Here is an 18,702-nt window from a genome sequence, read left to right on the forward strand (position 1 = left end):
TGGCCTAGAACTCAGAGATCTACTTGCCTCTGTCCCCCAACCCCATCCCAACACTCCCGACCCCAAGTGCTGAGACTAAAGGTGTGTGCCACCATATTTTGATTACAGTTTCCCCTCCCTCTATTTTAAAAACAAAAAATGCGGGCTGGAGAGATGGCTCAGCGGTTAAGAGCACTGAGTCCTGAGTTCAAATCCCAGCAACCACATGGTGGCTCACAACCATCCATAATGAGATCCAATGCCCTCTTCTGGGGTGTCTGAAGACAGCTACAGTGTACTTACATATAAGTAAATAAATCTTTAAAACAAACAAACAAACAAACAAAAAAACAAAAAACCCAAAAACAAAAATTGTAGTACCTCCTTTGGCATCACCAGATCTCCTGTGGGCATTGGCATCCCTATTCCATGATGGTTTGTTCATGTCAGGATGAAAGCCAGGTCCACACAAGTTCTTCTCATAGGAATCCGTAGATTCCTCTCTAATTTTCTCTCGTGTCTTGTTTATGGAAGGAAATGGGTCCTTAATCCTGTAGTTTCCCATTGAGTGGATATCTATACACTGTCTTCAGTACAATTTTCTGTCCCCTGATAAACTTACAGTTAGAGGTGACTCAGGTATAGGACCTTCAGGAATTCATAATGTCTTCTGTGCAGATGTTTGCATTTGAATTTGTGCACTGGTTTTGCATGTGTGTGTGCATACATGTATGGAAGAGCTTGAGTTTATATTAGGTCACTCTGCCCTACTTGTTGAGGCAGGGGCTCCTGATGAACCCAGAACTTTCTGTTTTTGCTAGCCAACACTAACCAGTTTTCTCTGGGGACCTCCTGTCTCTATTCCCTGAAAAGCTGGAATTACAGGTCACACACATACACCCTAACAATATAATCACTTCTGGCATGAGTTGCTTTCAGCAAACCTGGTGGCTAGCTCTCTGACTTTGTTTTCCTTGTAAATTTTGGCCTTTTAGTTCTGGTTATCTAATTTTTACCCCTTCCCCTTTAAAATCCAGTATTTTAAAACAAATTTAGAAAAAATCTTTTTCTTGATTTTTTTGTGACCTTCACATCATGTACCCCGCTTATCTCCCCCGTAGTTCCCCCCACTCCACCCGACCCCTGTACCTGCTGCAGTAGGTGGGGGACAGGGCTAGCTCTCCTGCTCTCATGACCCCAGGCTAGCTCTCCTGCCTGGAGCACGTGGAGGGGAAAAGGGGAAGAAGGGAAGAGAGTATTTCTCCCTAGTCCACACCACTACAGGGAGACTAGTGGTAGGGCCAGCCAGCTCTCCCACACCTTTATCCTCCGGGCCTGCTCACCCACAACTCCCGAAATGCTCTGCTCTCCCAAGTACTGCAGCTGGCTAGGGGCTGGGTCACCTTTCAGAACCTCTTGCCTCTAGGCCCAGCTGTCCCCTGAAGCCCAGGTGAGGGGTGGAGTCAGTTCTGCACAACTCTCAGACAGCAACTAGTTCCTAGTGGCAGCCCAGACCACGGACGCCTGCTTGTCTTTTGGTGGTAACAGATCCATACTGCTGCAGGGTCATGGACCCAGACTTGGACCCCAGTGTCAGCACAGGCCAGGACCCCACCATGGTCCCAGGTGACAATCACCAGCTACTCACATCAGGCTATTCTTCATTACCTTTGAGTATCCAGCTCGGCCTCTCTTCATTGTGCCCACATCCTTCGGTTTCTCTTTCTCTTCCATATCTCCACCTCTTACTTGCTCCTCTTAGTAGCCCCCGAGGTCTCTGAGTGTCTAGGTTTGTTTCAGGAGTGATCTCAGGAGTGTTATGACCTGCTCATTCATTCTGGCGCCAGGCAGGAGTCATCTCAAGCATGGTCTGCCCCTTCCAGATCCCGGTGCGCCAGACTGGTGGTCATCTCAGGCTCATTCTGTCTTGGCCCCCACGGGGCCAGTCTGATGGACATGCCAGGCCAGCTCTTCCTGCCCGCCCAAGTGGCCATCTGTCTTGGGCTCATTCCTCCTGAGGGACCCTTGGTCTCAAATGGGGGTTCTTCTAGTCTCTGGCTTGCTTCCTGCCCTGTGAGTCTTTCCAGGTCTGCCTGGCACTAAAGTGGTGATTGTCTCAGGCTAGCTTCTTGTCTGGGCTCCCTGGTGCCAGACCCGTAATGGTCTCAGGCTCACTTTTTTTTTTTTGGGGGGGAGAGGGGGGTTGTTAGACTACTAATTATTCAGATGTCCATAGATCAGAACATTGAGCATAGACATAACCTTTCATCCCTCTGCCACCTACTGGCACACATGTGACACAGCCGCCATATCTGCAATGCCTCTAGGGGCAGTAGTAACTTTTCTAGAATATTCCTCATTGTTAGTCAAATAGGTGGAGTGATTAAAAAAAAATATATATAGTTTTAAGTTGTATTTCATCAGATAAGAATTTTTTAAAAGTTATCTTGCCTTGCCTTGTGTGTGTGTGTGTGTGTGTGTGTATAGGCATGTGCATGCCATGATACACATGTAGGTCAGAGAACCACCTTTTGTGTTCTCGCCTTCCACTGTGGGTTCTAAGGATGGAACTCTGGGGCTTGTTTGTGCAGCCAGTGGTTTTACACAGAGAGCTATCTCATTGATCTTTAAGTTCACTTTTTTTCATGTCTTCCTTTTATCCGAGCAGTTCATTTATGAAATTTGCAAATCTTAAATTTTGCTGGGTTCTTATAGCATTCTCACATCATCTATAAGTTTATTAATTGAAAAAGTACATTCTCGTTACCTACAGAGTTATTCTGTATACTAAACCATTAATTTTTTTTATTCTTTTAATAAGTTTATATGGGATGAGAGTATGGATCTCTACTGCTACTTGTCTATTTTGATTTTGAACTTTTTATTCGTGTGTAGGAGATGTTTTGCCTGTATGTTTGTCCTCTTAGCACATTCATGCCTAGAACCCACAGAGTCTACAAGAGAGCACTGGATCCCTAGGAACTATGAAGTGTGGATGGCTGTGAGGTACCATGTGACCGCTAGGGACCCAACCTGGGTCTTCTGCAAGAGCAACGAGTGCTCTTAACAGCTGAGCCACCCTGTTCCTCCCTTCTCACCAACTGAATCTACCTCCAGCATCACCTCCTCTGTGGAAGGCTTTTCTCGGGTTGGTTTTGAAGATTTATAGAGATCCTCTACTGTTGTGCACCCCTGAGACTTCATTGTGTGTGTGTGTGCACATGTATGCACACAGGCACACGTGCACATGTGTGTGCATACATGACATGTGATGCTCTGAGGACAATCTCTGGTGTTCTTCCTCAGTCACTGTCCACCTTCTGTCTGAGACGGTCTCTTCTTGGCTTGGAAGTTGCTGATTAGGGCTAAGCTGGCTGGCCACTGAGACCCGGGGATCCACCCATTCCTCCCTCCCCAACCCTGGGATTGAGAGCAGACACTACCATGCCCAGCCTTTTGACATGGGTTCAGGAGAAAGAGTTCAGGCCCTTGTACCTGCATAGCAGGCACTAACTAAGCTATCTCCCAAGCCCCATTCTGAGGACTTCACATTCCTCTGAGGTATCTGTAAGGCTCAAACTGTTTCCGGAAGCCTAAGATAGCATGTGGACTTTGCATTCTCATGAATATACCAGGGGACTCTCCAGCTGCAGCGTGGCATGTGACACTCTTCACAGATCGCACGAGGAGGCAGCTAGCCGTGAGAATCCAGCTGTCTTTTCTTAAATAAGAGACTTGGAAAAATTTTTTAAGTCATGCTGTTGTCAGCGTTCCATGGCTGGGAGGAAAATATCTGACAGGATTATTTTAAAGAAAGATTTATGGGACAAAAGGTCCACGGTTCAAAGGCTTCTTCTATCTCTGGGGACTTGGCCTCCCTAGCTGGGTCTGTCACAGCACAGTCCCGCAGTGGGAGGAGGGGAGGAAGAGGATCTGTTTACCTTGTATACAGGATGCAGAGATGGAGGAAGCAGAGGGAGTCTACAGTCCCGATTATCTCTTCCAAAGACACGGCCCCAGTTACCTAACTTCTTCCATCAAGCTGCACTGCCTAAAAGTTCCCCCAGCCCCCAACAGTGCTGCAGCTGGGGAGGAGGTCTTCTACACATGGGCTGCAGCCATGACCAGTGAGGGTGAGCAGCAGTGGCTAAGGACGAGCCTGAGCAGCAGCCGGGGAGGCCTGCAGGCATCCAGGTCCTGTCTATACTAGTCTGCCGCCCCAAGCTTTCGCAACAGCTTGGAAGATCTCCGCACTGCCTCTTAGACACTTGCCCTGGGTTTTGATGAATAGCATCAGGCTTCCCTCTGGACACATTGAGCTTATCCAGGGTGCCTGGTGTGGAGCTGTGCTCTGCTTCTCTCTTATGAGTTCTGGTTTAAATAATTTCTTCTCCTGCTTTACTAAAAGCACCTAAGAGAAGCCAGGCAGCGTCCAAAACACATTGGGGCTTGGAGATTTTTTTGACAGAAGAAATCTGCTGAATATAGGAGCCCATAGTCCCTACATTCTGACTTCTAGAAATGTCTAGGACAGGCTTGGTGCTAGAGTGCTCTGAGATGTTAATATTAGTAATCAAACTTGTAATTAAAAAAAAACTTGCTTAACAACATCCAGCTCTTGAGAGAAATCAGGACCACTTTACAAATTGCAGCCCACAAAACCAGTGTCACTTATGAATTTGGTATCTTCTTAATATCTTTGATATCTTCTGTTTCCGGTGTAGCCCACTTACCACACGACCTCCAAGAATGAGTTAAGGCTACAGTATCAGTCCTGGCAACACAACTCCAGAACTACTGCAAGTCTTTATTAACCCAGCTCCCAAGCTACCTCTGCACTTTGGCTTGTCACCGCAACACCCTGCTTCTGTGCTGGTTTCTTAATAACTAAAGAATCATTTTACTGCTATCCTGGCTGCGAGGTCAGGCTAAGGTTCCTTGTAGGAGGGCTGACTTCTGCTGCCAAGATGGACATTTCAAGCTGGGGGTGGGAATGGGGGAGAACATGGTATCCTCACGTGGTGGAGAGGAAAAGTAAGTTAGACTAGCTGGTGGTGGCAGGATCTGGCCATGAGGACAGATGCAAGCAGCTTTGCAGAGGCTCTCCCTCAGCACAGTTGCTGTGAAGCTTCAGTCCCCATTGTGTGGATTTGGTGCCCATTTGGACCATAGTACCTTGGCTCCTGGATAAAGGGACTCATGCCTACGTGGTTCCCATGTCCCACATGCTCCAGCACAGAACTGGCACATGACCTGCTCCAACAAACAAACAAACCAAAAGCCAAGTCCCTTACATTTGTAAAAGAAATTGTGTGAAAGTGTAGGATGCTCTTTAGCATGATGGTCATCTAAGATAGACCTTACCAAGACCCAGGGGATATCTCCCTGCCAGTCACAGGGACATTCAATTCTAGGTTGAACTACATACACTGAATGCTCAGTTTGACCATTTCTTCCCTAAAGAAATGGTCCTTCTACATGAATCTGAAATCAAAATCCTGGGTGTTTTTAATTCTTTCTTTTGGGGTTTGGAGAGATGGCTCAGTGATTAAGAGTGCTGGCCGCTCTTCCAGAGGACCCCAGTTTAATTCCCAGCACCTACATTGGCTCACAACTCTCTGTAACTCCTGTTCCAGGGATCTGACACCTTCATACAGACATGCATGCACAAGTGCTTTAGCCACTGAGTATTTCCCGAGCCCATTTTTTTAAAAAAAAGAACAAAATGAAAAAAAAAAAAAGTCACAAGAAATCAAAGGGTAGAGGGCTGGAGCGTTAGCACAGCCCTCTCTATATATACCCTGTTCATGTAGAGGATCTGAGTTTGGATTTCAGCACCCATATAGCAGTTCACAACCTCCTATAACTACAGTTCCAGATCTGAGGCTTCTTCTTGCCTCTGTAGGTACTGAACTGATATGTGTAAGCACATGTGCTCTCTCTCTCTCTCTCTCTCTCTCTCTCTCTCTCTCTCTCTCTCACACACACACACACAGAAATAAAGTCTTATTTAAAATATGGTAGGGGCACTTGACTAATACATACACAGGCCTGGGTTTGATCCCCGACACTGCACACACCAGGCATAATCTTAGTTCTTGGGAGGTGTGGATGAGAATTCCTGGAAAGAAGCTGTGTCTTCGAGGACTGACTGACTAATTTAGTACCACAGTACTGTGGAGAGATCACAACGTTGCAGGTCCAGGGGCTCATTACCTTATACTGGGCTAAGTTCTGGCCTCTGGAACAGCTGGTCCTTGTGTTCTGCCTGCATTGGAACCTAAATCTTGTGAACAACAGATAAAAGCTTTTTTAAAAAATCTATTAACTTAGCAGACCCAGAAGCTAAGAATGCCATTGCACAGAATCTTGGGTTTATAGAAAAGTTCCCCCTGTCTTGCTGTTTCTGCCTCTCTGATGTACCCACCAATGTAAACTTACAACCTTTTTTGTATTTAAAACGTCATTAAACTGCATCCACGTTAGATCACAGAATTTGGAGTAACTTGTCTGTGCTCCAGGGCCATGGTCACTCTCATATGCTCCAGAATAAACCACACCTTTTAATCCTTTGAGGTGGGAGCTGGTTCTTTCCGTGACTGAGGAGAAGGCAGGATGATTGGAAGCGCATCCTCAGCAATGTAGAGAGTTCAAAGCCATCCCTGAATACTGGAGACTCTCTCCCACCCATCAGAGTAGCCATGCACCAGAGGCAAACCGCAGGTTAGGTTACATAGTCAGAATGAGTTAGGTAGCTATGAGTCACTGTGGATACATAAAACTTAATTACAAGAGGTGTTAGGATATTTCAATCTTCTTGGCCCCTCTCACCCTTCTTGCCCTCTCGAAGCCAGGCCACAGGGGACATATGGCACACCTCCAAGCCCTTCTCTATCTCAAGAAACCATCTCCTTCCCTCTAATGATCCCTGGGTCTCTGGACAACTCATTGTAAACTGGCACACGATCCTGGAGATGTCAGCATCTGCCTGCCTTCTAGACTCTTACCTGCACCTGTAACAGCACGGCATGTTCACACGCACTGGAAAGCGGGCTGAAGATATGATCAAGCAAATCAGCACAGAGGATGAGGCATGCAAATAAACAAACTCTGCAGCAGGAGCAGCAATCCTTCCCAGGGGGCAGTTAGGAAGTCTAGAGAGCATCGAAACCAACAGCACGAGAATCACGGGCTTTCGCTTGGTGAGTGTGCTAGACTGCGATGGTCCACCAGTCAAGAGCTTGCAGGCTGCAGTGGGGGCAGAGAGCACACAGTGGGGAGTCTGCCTTACTTGGTGTCTTCAACAGTTGGCATCCACAATGCTTTTCAGGGTGCTGAGGGGGATAAGGTACCTCCTGCCCTCAGGGAGAAGAGCACACTCAGTATGGGGTGCTCTCAGTTGCTTTGCTTAAACCAAAAATGCACCCTTAAAACTTCTTCAATATGTGACGTTTTCATCCTTTTGGCTAGAAAGAAGTCTTCATTCATTTAGATAGAGGAAGGCTGGAATCTTGTCTGCCTGGACTTTGTTTTAAAAACCATTCCTCTTAGAGCCTGCTCTCCATCATGGCCCATGCATGAAGGTGAGCATAGCTAGCAACCTCGGCTGCTAACTCAGTTGAGAGCAACCTCTTCCCTGTATCCCAGGAGAACGCACAGTGCCCAAGAGCACCATAGTGAAGAACCACAAGGCGGGGCAGTGGTTGGTCCTTTTCACCTTTATTCAAATAAGCACAATGCCCACACAGAGCCTGACAGCGTCTCCTCAGGACGCTGTTATTTGGATTTTCTGACATGCAGTGGTGTCAGCACATGGCGGTGGCAGAACTTAAAACAAGTGTTGCAAATGCACAGGCGCACTGGCTTTAGGGAGGGAGGTGACCGAGGTCCACAGTGTCACTTGCCCGGTCAAGGCTGACAAAAGGTGATGACAAGCATTCTCTTTGAATATCAGCTTTTAGAATGTACACAGGAGACAGAGTGCTCGGAGTTCCTGTTGTTAGGCTAGGCACTTGAAAAGATACTTCAGCACTGGGTAAGCTGGTTCACTAACCATCACCGTATTTCCTTTCCCAAGAAGAACATTCATGGTGAAGGAAACTGCACTTGGCTTTTGTCATCAGAGTTGGTGAGGCTAATGATGGACATAGTTTTGGATACACTAGACTGTAATTCACAAATGCATGAGTTAGGGAAATTTCATTTGTTCTAATTCAGTCTTGCTTGTTTCCTAAAATTCTGAGTTAATTCTTTAGTTTGAATTGGTCTAGTTACCACCTTTGTCAAGAAAACTACTATGGCATGGGCTCTGCTACTCCTATGTATTAATTCAATTTAAATAAGGCCTCAATTGCTGATTACCTGTTTAATCTAAAGGAACAAGCTTGACCAGCCACCTGTCCTTATTTGAAGCCAGTTAGGGTCAAATTCAACTTAAAAATTATAATCCTTACAGCAAAACAGCCACTAGCAACAGAGCAGGCCAAGGCAGGTTGAGGCAAGTGGGCTTGTGAAAGGGCAGCTTTGGGGCTGGGCACAAGCCAGGCAGCAATGCCAGCACTCCTGACAGAAAGTGGCTGGCCTGGCTTGCTCTAGCTCTGAGCGGCCTGTGAAAGATGGTCACACTGCCCCCAGTGAGCAGGGCTGGCTAGGAGCTGCCCCCTGGTACTGCTGTCTTTTCTGCACAGACAGTCCCGGGGAGGACAAGGGCCACTTCTGCTCCTTAGCAGCTGCCCATCCTGGCCACTTGTGGTCCGTTTCTCTGTACAGCAGGGACCTGGCTCAGCAGCAGGTGGGGGAAGCAGAATAAGGTTTCTGGGTAAAGAGCTGCTCCCTCCCCTGACAGCCAAGGGAGAGGTTGTCTGGAAGCCTGACAAAGAGCAAGTCTACTTTCTACAAGTACAGAATCCTAACCACTCCAGCCAGTCTGCTAAGGTAAGCTGAACTGCTGAATCACTGAAAATAATATTCCTTCAAAGACTTGGCCACATCTGTAAAGAAAGAAAAGAAGAACAAAAGGCTTCAAGTTTTTTTTTAAAGTACTTTAAAATGTATTAATAGCCTTCTTAGTAGTAACAAATATAAAACTGTTTAAGACACTTGGTGACTATCTTAGGTCATATCTCTGAGGGAGGGGACACATGTCTTGGAAAGGATACATAGTGAGGTTTTACTACTAAAATGATCTATTTGGTTAAAACTCCACAAAGAGTTTTGTCAAAAAAAATAACTGTTTTGAAAGGGTTTTTTCCTCTAAAATGTCAACAAGAGTAAGGGCACAGATACAACATACTTAAAATGCCAACACAACAACATCAAGTCAGTGAATAAATAAAGTGGCACCAACTCCATGGCAATTTTTCAAGACACAGTTCAAAGATATGTTTAAAATAAATAACTAAAAGAGGAGCCGCATCCTCAGCACAGGAGGCCGCACTGACAATGGACTGAGGCAGGAAGCGTGGCCAGCACTGGTCCTCGGGGTGGGGAGCAGAAGCGCCACCCTCAGGAGGGATGGATGCTCAGGTTGGATGCTTGTCCAGAGAAGAAAGCCTCAGGAGAGGCTGTCTTTTGCCATTTTCCTCTTTTCTTCCAATGTGTGCTTAAATATTTTTTTCAAGGTGTCGTAAACTACTGGTCCATTTTCAGAATCAAAATTAACCTGGTGACGAAGAAAATTTTTATTTAAGAGTCTGTAGTAAAAAAATCTAACATGTTTCTGTTTACAAAGAGAAAAGGGGTTGGAAAAAACAACAATGGTTTATATAAAAATACATATAGTTAAACACATATGCTAAGTTTCACACATTTAGCTGAAAGACTGTTAGAGCTGTCACCCACGTCTGTACCAAACTGAAAACTCATTTAATGTCACCCCTGGAGTTTAACACAACCCAGGCAGGAGCCACCAGGGCTGCCAGCAGCAGCGTGAAGCTGAGACTGACCACGGAGCTGCAAGAGAGCCCTGTACTGTCCCAGAGGAAGGGACGCCCTACTGAGAGGGAATCCGGATCCTGGTGCAGCATCTCCCTCCACAAACTGCTCCTTCCTGGACAAGCAATCACACGAAAAAGGCTGTTCACTTCATCAACAACACAAGGGATTCAGGATGCTGTTCTACTTGTTTGCCAGTGTCTTGCTGATGGCGTCCACAAGGCTCACACGTCAGAAATAAACAACTGCATTTCTCCTAGAAGCATTTATTTCATATTTTTGTGGGTACCAACTTGAAAAGTTTGGACAGTTAACTCTGCTTAGATGATTCTTGTTTAAACCCAAGGTGGAACTGGCTGGACATGCAAATACCTCTGACTCTTACGAGAATAGGATTTAAAAAGACTTGTGGAATACCCAGCTGTTTGTCTCTTTGCTCCCACATTATTCTTCAACAACCTAACAGGTCAGCTTTGTCCTGATACCATGGTTAGGCAATCCTGTAACTAATTATAAAACACAGTTGCATTACAGGAAAGAGCTGAACGCTTTACTTGAGAAGAGAAGTTGCTCTTTGGATCCCTGACTTACAGAGGTGCTGTGACTGGTGTGGAGGACACAGGGACTCACCTTGGTGAAAGCTTTAATGGCATGTGAAAGGCAAGCTTCCTCCACCTCCATGGGAAGCGTCTGCAGGCTCACTATGCAGTGCAGCACACAGAGGATGGTCTGGTACTGCCCCTGTGGACACAGATTATCATTACAGATGGCTTGATGAGACCACGTGCATGAGTTTCAGTAGGATCCAGTCTGATCTCACTTGGATACCTGCCATAAACCTTGAGCAAGGTACTCTACTGTGCCTTGTCTGTAAAAGGGGTCCTTCATCTCCAAGGACTATCAAGATGGCCAGAGGTGAGAGTGGAATTACTTCCCGAAGGGATTGTTCTCAGCTGCTCAACAAGGTTAATCTCCTTCCTTATCTACCATCTCCTGTTTTATCTCTGACATTTAACCCCTGGGGAAATATCCTAAGAAAAGGATTCTACACACTGGAAAAAAATTCTTACCTTACAAGGTATACATAGGGCTGCATAGATGGCTCAGGTAAAGAGCTTTCTGTGCAAGCCTGAAGCCTGGAATTCAGATTTCTAGAACCCATGCAAAAAGTCTTGTGGGCATGAGGGGCCTCGCTATAAACACAGCCAGGGAGGTGGAGATGGGATTTCTATAGTAAACTGCCTAGTCAGCCTAGCCAGATACATGGGGTAGAGAGAAATGGAGGAAGACATATGACATTAACCTTAGGTCTTCACATGCATGCACACATACATGACACACAGCAAGTGTGTCTGTGAACATACTGTGGCAGAAGTTTGTGAGTAGACACAGTCACAGATTTTAGTGAGGATTTGAGAACAATGAGATGGTTACACAGAAGGCAACTCAAGGCTAACAGCATCGTTTCCCCAACACAAAAGCAAAGCCTATTCTGAACTAAAGAGATTGTATCCTTATTTGGTTAAAAATATTAAACTGTATAACAGGGTCTATAATGAAAAATCATCTCCGTCTCTTCCTATATTCACAGTATCCTTCCCTGATGGCAAACACTGGAACTAGTTGATAGCTTCCTGATATTCTTTTCTACTTCATACATATATATGCTATATAGATGTCTGCACACATACAAGTACCTGTGATATATTGCCCTTTAAAAGTTCCTAAGGAGTGCACATTCCAATTGGCATTTTAGTGTTTATGGACACAGGCGCACAGTGAGTCGAAACAAGACTTGGAAAAGGTGGAGAGTTATAACACAGCCCGCTTAGGACCCGCACTAATCTCCACAGCCTCCACCACAGATGCTCACTCACATCTTTTTGTTTTGCTTTGTTTGGGGACAGAGTCTTACTCTGTAGCCCTGGCTGGCTTGGAAATCACTACGTAGACCAGGCTGTCCTCAAACTCAGAGATAGGTTTGCCTCTGACTCTTGTGAGGGGATTAAAGGTATGCACTACCACACCTGGAAAAATACCATACTTTCAAGACAAAATAAAATCTAAAATTTAATGATATTTGCTACATTAAAATTTACACTGAAAAGATTTAAAAAGAAAGGTTGGAAGAATTTAATGTGACTCTTCCAAAATTCACACATTAGAAATGATTCCTGAAAGTGTGGTCATCTCCGTCTCAGTTATAGACATCTTCCTTTTATTGGGGTGGGCACCAGACCTGGGCCCTTGAGCATGCTACACAAAGGATCTAGCAGGGAGCCACTTCCCCAGCTTGTTTTTTTGAGACAGTCTTGCTGCACACTACAAGATGTCCTGGAATCTAGTATGTAGTCCAGGCTGGCCTCAAACTTACAATCCTCTCTCTACCTCCTGAGTGGCAGGATTACAAGCATTCACTGCCATTTCTGTTTTCTGAATGCTTACTTTGTTTATCAGTTTTGCTGCGTCAACAGTGCTGCAGATCAAATCCAGGGCCTCGCACACACTAGGCTAGTTCTCTACCACTGAGCCACATCCCAGCCCCAGTTTATTCTCTTATCTTAGAAAAACGACTCAATTAGGGGAGTGGAGAGATGGTCCAGTGGTTAGGAACATGCGCTGCTCTTGCAAAGGACCTGAGTTCAGTTCCTAGAACTCACAGCAGGTAGCTCACAAAGGCCTATAACTCCAGCTCCAGGGGAATCAGATGCCCTCTCCTGTCCTCTGTCAGCATTGCATGCAAACATACAAACTTGCACACAGACCATACACACAGAACTGGGGTGTAAAAGGAAAGAAAAACCCCTGAGTTAGACATAAATAGAGAATTCATTCTTTTGGTAATGGATTTTTTGCACATGTCTGAAGCTTATAGTGAGGCCATAATTATCTTCATTAGCCGGTCCAATTGCTACTTTACCTTCTCTAGTAAAAACAGGGCTTCGGCAGCATCTGCTTGTCTGTCGACCAGCATGTCCACATCCTCTTTGGTGATTACAGGCTCTTTCAGTTGCTCAACCCAAGACCACATCAAACTGCACAAGATGAAAGGGTCTCTCTCACCGCATATTCGTTCCCAGGCTTCCTCTCGGGAATTTAGTTCTTTCTACAAAGGAAGAGGGAGAGAGGGATGGATCTGGGGGAAAAAGAGGTGTATGAACCCGATCTAGAGGATCCATAAGCACTTACAGAGTCAAGGCTGGGCTCTGAGGTGCAACCTGGACCTTCCCCGGGGCCTGCACCTCTAGGTATGGGCACTTGGCTAACACAGGAGCTTCCCCAAGCCCAGACTCATTCCTGTCACAAACAGGGTTAGCTAACTACTGAGAGAAGAGCCACTACACTGTGTGGCTCTGACTAATTCAGAGACCATAGAAGTAGCTCAAAACGGAGTCTTTTTTCTCCGGCATCTGGTAAACAAAACAGAAATCTGACAGCAAATGAAGTAAAATGGTAGATTAAAAATAAGAGACCACTTATAAGTTAATCTGGGATCTCAGCTAAACCTTTTAACTGAAACTTCAAAGTTTGTGTGTGTGTGTGCGCGCGCACGAGAGTGCACATGCACACACACAGGGACTTCCATTAAAGCCAATAAATGTGGTATGCATTTTTCCACGTGCTTGTTAGAATCCTACAGAGCAGGTAATGGGTCCAGCACTCTGAGATCTGGGAAGTTCAATTATGAGTTTAATTATTTATTTGTGTATATTTGTGTATGTGCCTGCACATGTGTGCATGCATGTGCATGTTACTAGCGTGTGTGTGTGTGTGTGTGTATGAGTGTGTGTGAGTGTGTGTGTGTATGAGTGTGTGTGAGTGTGTGTGTATGAGTGTGTGTGTGAGTGTGTATGAGTGTGTGTGTGAGTATGAGTGTGTGTACAAGTGTGTGTATGAGTGTGTGTGTATGAGTGTGTGTGTATGAGTGTGTGTATATGAGTGTGTGTGTGAGTGTGTATGTGTGTGAATGTGTATGAGTGTGTGTGTGTGAGTGTGTGTGTGTGAGTGTGTGTAGACCAGAAGACAACTTTGTGGAGCTGCTTTTCTCTTTCTATTATGTGGTGCTGGAGAACAGACTCAAGCTCAGAGGGGTTCCTCTTTAATGAGTCATACTGCCAGCCTCACATGAGATCTTAAGACTTCACCTTATAAAAAGGAGTTAAATTTTTTTTCTGAGATCAGATTTATGTTTTGGAAAATTGAATAAAAATGTTCAATTGTAAAAAATAAAGTAGTTATTAACATCCACTTAGTTGTCCAGTCAATTCTTGCAGCATGTGCCACAGTGTGACAGCATCGGCATCACAGGACTTACTCCTGGCTTTCATAGCAACCCTCAGGGAGGCTCCTCACAGATCAACACTGAGGTGGAGACACGCTTGTGCAGAGCTCGAGGCCTGAGAAGAGTGGAAAGTGCTCCATTAGCTCGCCTTACTCCACTGGCCGTAGCATAGGAACCCGCTAGGCCTGCGTTTCCCTTTCTCTTAGAAATAAGCCCACACTTGGAGCCGTCCATACCCCTGCCTATCTCACACACCGTGTACAGTACAGGATAGCCTTTAATTTAATCTTAGGGCTATCTGAGGAGATAAACTGGGCAGAACAAAAGCTATCTTGTGAAATAAGTACTGCCCCACGGTGCTGGCTGGAGCTTCCCACGGAGGCAGAGATGTAAGAGAGACTGACTAGTCAAACTGTACTCTAGCTCTGACACATCAACCATGCCTACAGGAGGCCACTGGACGTCTGGAGTCCTTAGTTTCCTCATCGCTGACACGGAATTCATAACGGTAATAAGGAGTCTCTAAACTGTCCACCTGAGTCTAGGGTTACTGTGAGAAGCGCACAGTGTATTCACAAATGCTTTAGCTCAGCACACACAGCACCATGCCATTCAACATGGTTGTTTTACCACTTCCCAGAGTACCACTGGCTTGTTTAGGTACTCGGAGTTCTGAAATAAATCTAAGAAGGTAAGAAGGGACCTGGAACTCTGTGCAGATCATAGAACCTGCAAAGACTCGACTGTTCCTGCCTCACGGGTCTTGATTAAAGCTCCGGACCCAAACCCATCTCATGTCACGTGGGCACTTGGTTGAGGGGCATGCAGGGCTGACCCAGAAATAGCCCCATGACATACTTTACACAAAGGCCCTCCCATTTGCTAGCTAATGTACAGTAATGCATGTGAAATATTTGCTGACTGGAGGAGAGACTTTGTTTCTTCTCAGTTTATAGTGAGGAATAAAGAAAATGTATTTGGAAGGAACACTGTCTGGGTTTCGTTAGGTAAGCACTTTAATCCAGAAGAGCTTTTATTTGGTTCTCTCCTCTGTGGTGCACTGTTAGTCAGCATGAGGTCCAAACTTAATTTCCTGCCTCTGACAATCTCCTAGCTTCTTGTTTCAGTGGATAGTGGAGTGTGGAAGAGTAGCAGTCACTTTAATAGCGAGATCTGAAGAGGTGACTCAGGGGTGAAAGCATGTGCTTCCAGAGGACCTGAGTTCGATTCCCGGCACTCATATTGGGGGGTCTTAGAAATGCCTGCAATTTCAGCTCCAGGGAAACCAGACATGCTCTCTGATCTCTGAGGGCACCTATATGAAACTGTACATACCCTGCCCTGCAAATACACATAATTAACAATAAAATAAAGTCTTTCAAGTAATCCATACAAGAGTACGGATGCCTATTCAGGATGTCTCTGAGTCTAGAAGCCTGCCCGGCAGTGCCATGCTGGGGCAGGTTCTGTTTCTCTGACTGAGTTTTTAGGGGCCCAAACTTTTCTAGACAAGGTACTCTCCCAGGTAAACAACGTACAGCTAAAGAAGGTCTTCCCACTAAAAGTAAAACACAAGGAAGGAGTTAGACTGTAAAGGCCCACATTCTTAAGTAAGAGCCAAGAGCTGGCTTCCAGGTCCCCGTCAGATGGAACAGAAGCCCACATGTGTTTAAACAAAATATAAATATACCTGCCACATCTCCACTTTCCTTTTCACTTCCTCCTTTTCAACAAACTCATTTAAGTTTGCCAGGGCTTTGGCCGCCAGTATTCTCCTTGCTTCAGCACTCAGTTCAGGCTGCAGACCAGCATGTGGCACTGCCTCAGACAGCTCTGTGCTGTCTTGGGTTTCCTGTCTGTATGGGAACTGCGCCTTAGAGCTGGAGCCACAGTTCAGAGGGCTACAGGGGCTCCTGCCCATCTCGTGAACAGGGCCCGGGACCCAGCCACCAGGAGCCTCACACCGGCAATGGGTGACCTGCTCTGGATCCTTATGGATACTTGTGAAGTTGGGTGGCACTGGTTCTCCAGGATTGTGTGAACAAGAAACACCCACAGAGAAGGTTCTGCTCCGCTGTACTTCCTTGGGAATGTCCTTCCTGCACAAAAGCAGGGATCCCTCATCCCTCAGTCCTTCTAAGTCTCCACACTTTGACGGAGTCCAGAAAGAAAATGTATTTTGGACCAGTGCTTCCCTATTAAAGCCTAGCTCTGGAGTTGGTGGCATGTAGCAATGGCTCGTGGGCTTCTGATGCTGGAGACTGGGGTCTAGCAACTCCTGGGCAGGCACTGTCCAAGGTGTCTCCCCTTGCTCCAGGATGGCTTTGGCCCTCTTTAAGTCTGAGTCGCTGTAGCTGAGCTGTCTTTTCAGATGTGTCAGGGGCTGAAGGCACTCAATATTCCTCCTCTTCCAGAGGGGGTCAAACTCCTGCTCAGTAGAGAGAATCACATCCTGATTCTCGAACTCGGCCACCTCTGCAGTGGGGTTAAACGGGTCGGGCACATCACTGTTTTGCCTGAGTAACTCTTGATCTAGCTGCATCGTGACCATCTCCGACACGGTCTTTTCAATTTCAGCCGAGAGCTCAGGTCCTTCTAGCATGCTCTTCATCACCACTGGCCGGTTCTCAGCCAAGTCAAGCAGCAGTTTGCAAACCAGGTGGATGATCTTTGGCACATGCTTCAGAAGTCGTGCCTCGTAACCATGAAGCAGATGTCGTTGGCGAATCAGGTACTGGGCTAAGGTAACAGCATGTGCTTTGGGGTCACAGCAAGAGAAAATATTACGGAGTGGAGCCAGGAACTGAGTGAATTCCCGTACACAGAGCAGTTGTCCTCTTGTTTGTATGGAGTTGGGGCGTTTTGCCCGAACAAATATAATTGCTTGGTCAGCAGTCATTCTTGTTGCAAAAACTAAATAACATGCTATTAGCACACCTAAACAGTAAAGAAGAGTACTATGAGAAAGGTCTCATGAACCCATCAGTCTTTGATGACTGAAAACTTGCATACTGTTAAGAAAGCATGTAAACACAAGCACATTGGAGGCACAGTAACAGTGACCACTGCCAGGCTGAGCTTATGTATCACTGGGCATCAAATCCAGAGCTTTATGCATGGATAAAAGCTTCCTTTATGGCAAGCACCTTGCCATCTGAGCTAAACCCCCAACTCCTCAAACATTTATTACTACGAAGACTTTGCCATGCCTTTGTGACAGCTCACTCAGGTGACCAAGTCAGCTTTGCACCCCAGGGATGAGCTGACACAGCACTGGCAGGGGGTGGGGGGGTGAAGAGAGGATAGGTGACTGAGCTGAGGAGCTGCTCTAGGCGCCCCCTCCTGCCCAGTGCTGGCATGGGACGAAGCCACATCCTGATTCTGTGTTCCAGTGTCAACAGCTCTTGACATTTCCATCCTGTCCATGACTTGCTCTGCACTTAAGACTTCCTGCTCTGTCATCGCTGCTGTCCACTGCCAGCACATCCTTGCTGAGCCTTCTCCCAGGTTGGGGAGGCTTCGTTTTGGGATCATCTACATTCAAAGCATACGTCTCTGCCTGACAATTCTTCCAAACTATGTCTACACTAGTCTGTGGTTTAATCCAGAGCATGAGATAACTCTGTTACGTAAGCAAACACTATTAAGGACGTCAGGTGCTACAGCATAGTGGCTGTTATTTTCAATAGCTACTTCTTAGTAAGAATTCATAATCAATAAATTCTAATACAATAGCCAACAGATCTTAATGTAAAAAGCAAATCAAAGACAACTATACAATTCATAGATTTGCGAACATGTAGTTACACGTGATAACAAGAACCTCTGAGATCTGCATGTCCCTCCAGTTTTCAGTGAATATAATACAGCTTTCTCATGTGGATATAGTGCATCTTTAATATAACAGAGTTTTGGCTTTATCCTAAGAGTTCCCAATACCTACATGAGCTGTATCCTAGCCTAGAGTGCTCCTAGGCAGGTAGAACACCCCGGGCGGGGGATTACACTGAGATGGTCTTGTCTGACTAAGTCACATGACAGTGAAGCTATTGACCCCATGCCCTTTACTTTTCATTACCAGACCAGCAATGTAATGAAGTTTGCTAAGTGTTTATATAAACCACTGACTTACATAGAACTCGACATGCCAACAGTCTCCCTTCAAGTAAACAATCCTTACACATGCACATGAAAGATGAAGCCAGACAGCCACAGATGTAATATTGACCCTGCCCCTCACTAAACATAGCAGATTTCTTAAACTGCAGTCCAACTCCTATAGTTGCTAACTAATTCAAAGACAGCAAATGCAAAATACTCAGAACATAGTAGGTGAACAGGCTCGCTATTTCAGTTGTTCTTCCAGGTAAGGAAAGTATTTTGGGGCTGGAGAGATGGCTGGGTGGTTAAGAGCACTTGCTGCTCTTGCAAAGGATTCTGGCTTGATTCCTGGCTGCTACATGGTGCTCACAATGATCTGTGGCTCTAGTCCCAGGGGAGACTGACAC

The 18,702-nt window shown here is 45.9% G+C and overlaps 1 protein-coding gene and 1 non-coding gene across 4 annotated transcripts in view; both read right to left on the bottom strand.

The window, feature by feature from the left end:
- Positions 1 to 2,181: 2,181 nt before the first annotated feature.
- LOC115029140 lies at positions 2,182 to 2,313 on the bottom strand. Its single transcript, XR_003834709.1, has one exon. It is a non-coding gene; the product is annotated as a small nucleolar RNA SNORA17 (small nucleolar RNA).
- Positions 2,314 to 7,677: 5,364 nt separating this feature from the next.
- The window catches only part of Ptpdc1 (protein tyrosine phosphatase domain containing 1), a 46,635-nt gene continuing 35,610 nt past the window's right edge, over positions 7,678 to 18,702 (bottom strand). For 2 of the 3 annotated variants that reach the window (XM_021180812.2, XM_029468515.1), the window contains exons 6-9: positions 15,885 to 17,131; positions 12,833 to 13,018; positions 10,543 to 10,653; positions 7,690 to 9,640 (exon numbers count right to left, since the gene is read on the bottom strand). In XM_021180812.2, the coding sequence (XP_021036471.1) occupies positions 9,533 to 9,640; positions 10,543 to 10,653; positions 12,833 to 13,018; positions 15,885 to 17,131 (1,652 nt within the window). In that variant the 3' untranslated portion in view covers positions 7,690 to 9,532. Of the gene's footprint in view, positions 9,641 to 10,542; positions 10,654 to 12,832; positions 13,019 to 15,884; positions 17,132 to 18,702 lie in introns of all 3 variants that reach the window. The other variant, XM_021180811.1, reaches the window with a different exon arrangement.

Source organism: Mus caroli, chromosome 13 (genome assembly GCF_900094665.2).
Source record: "Mus caroli chromosome 13, CAROLI_EIJ_v1.1, whole genome shotgun sequence".
NCBI lineage: Eukaryota > Metazoa > Chordata > Mammalia > Rodentia > Muridae > Mus > Mus caroli.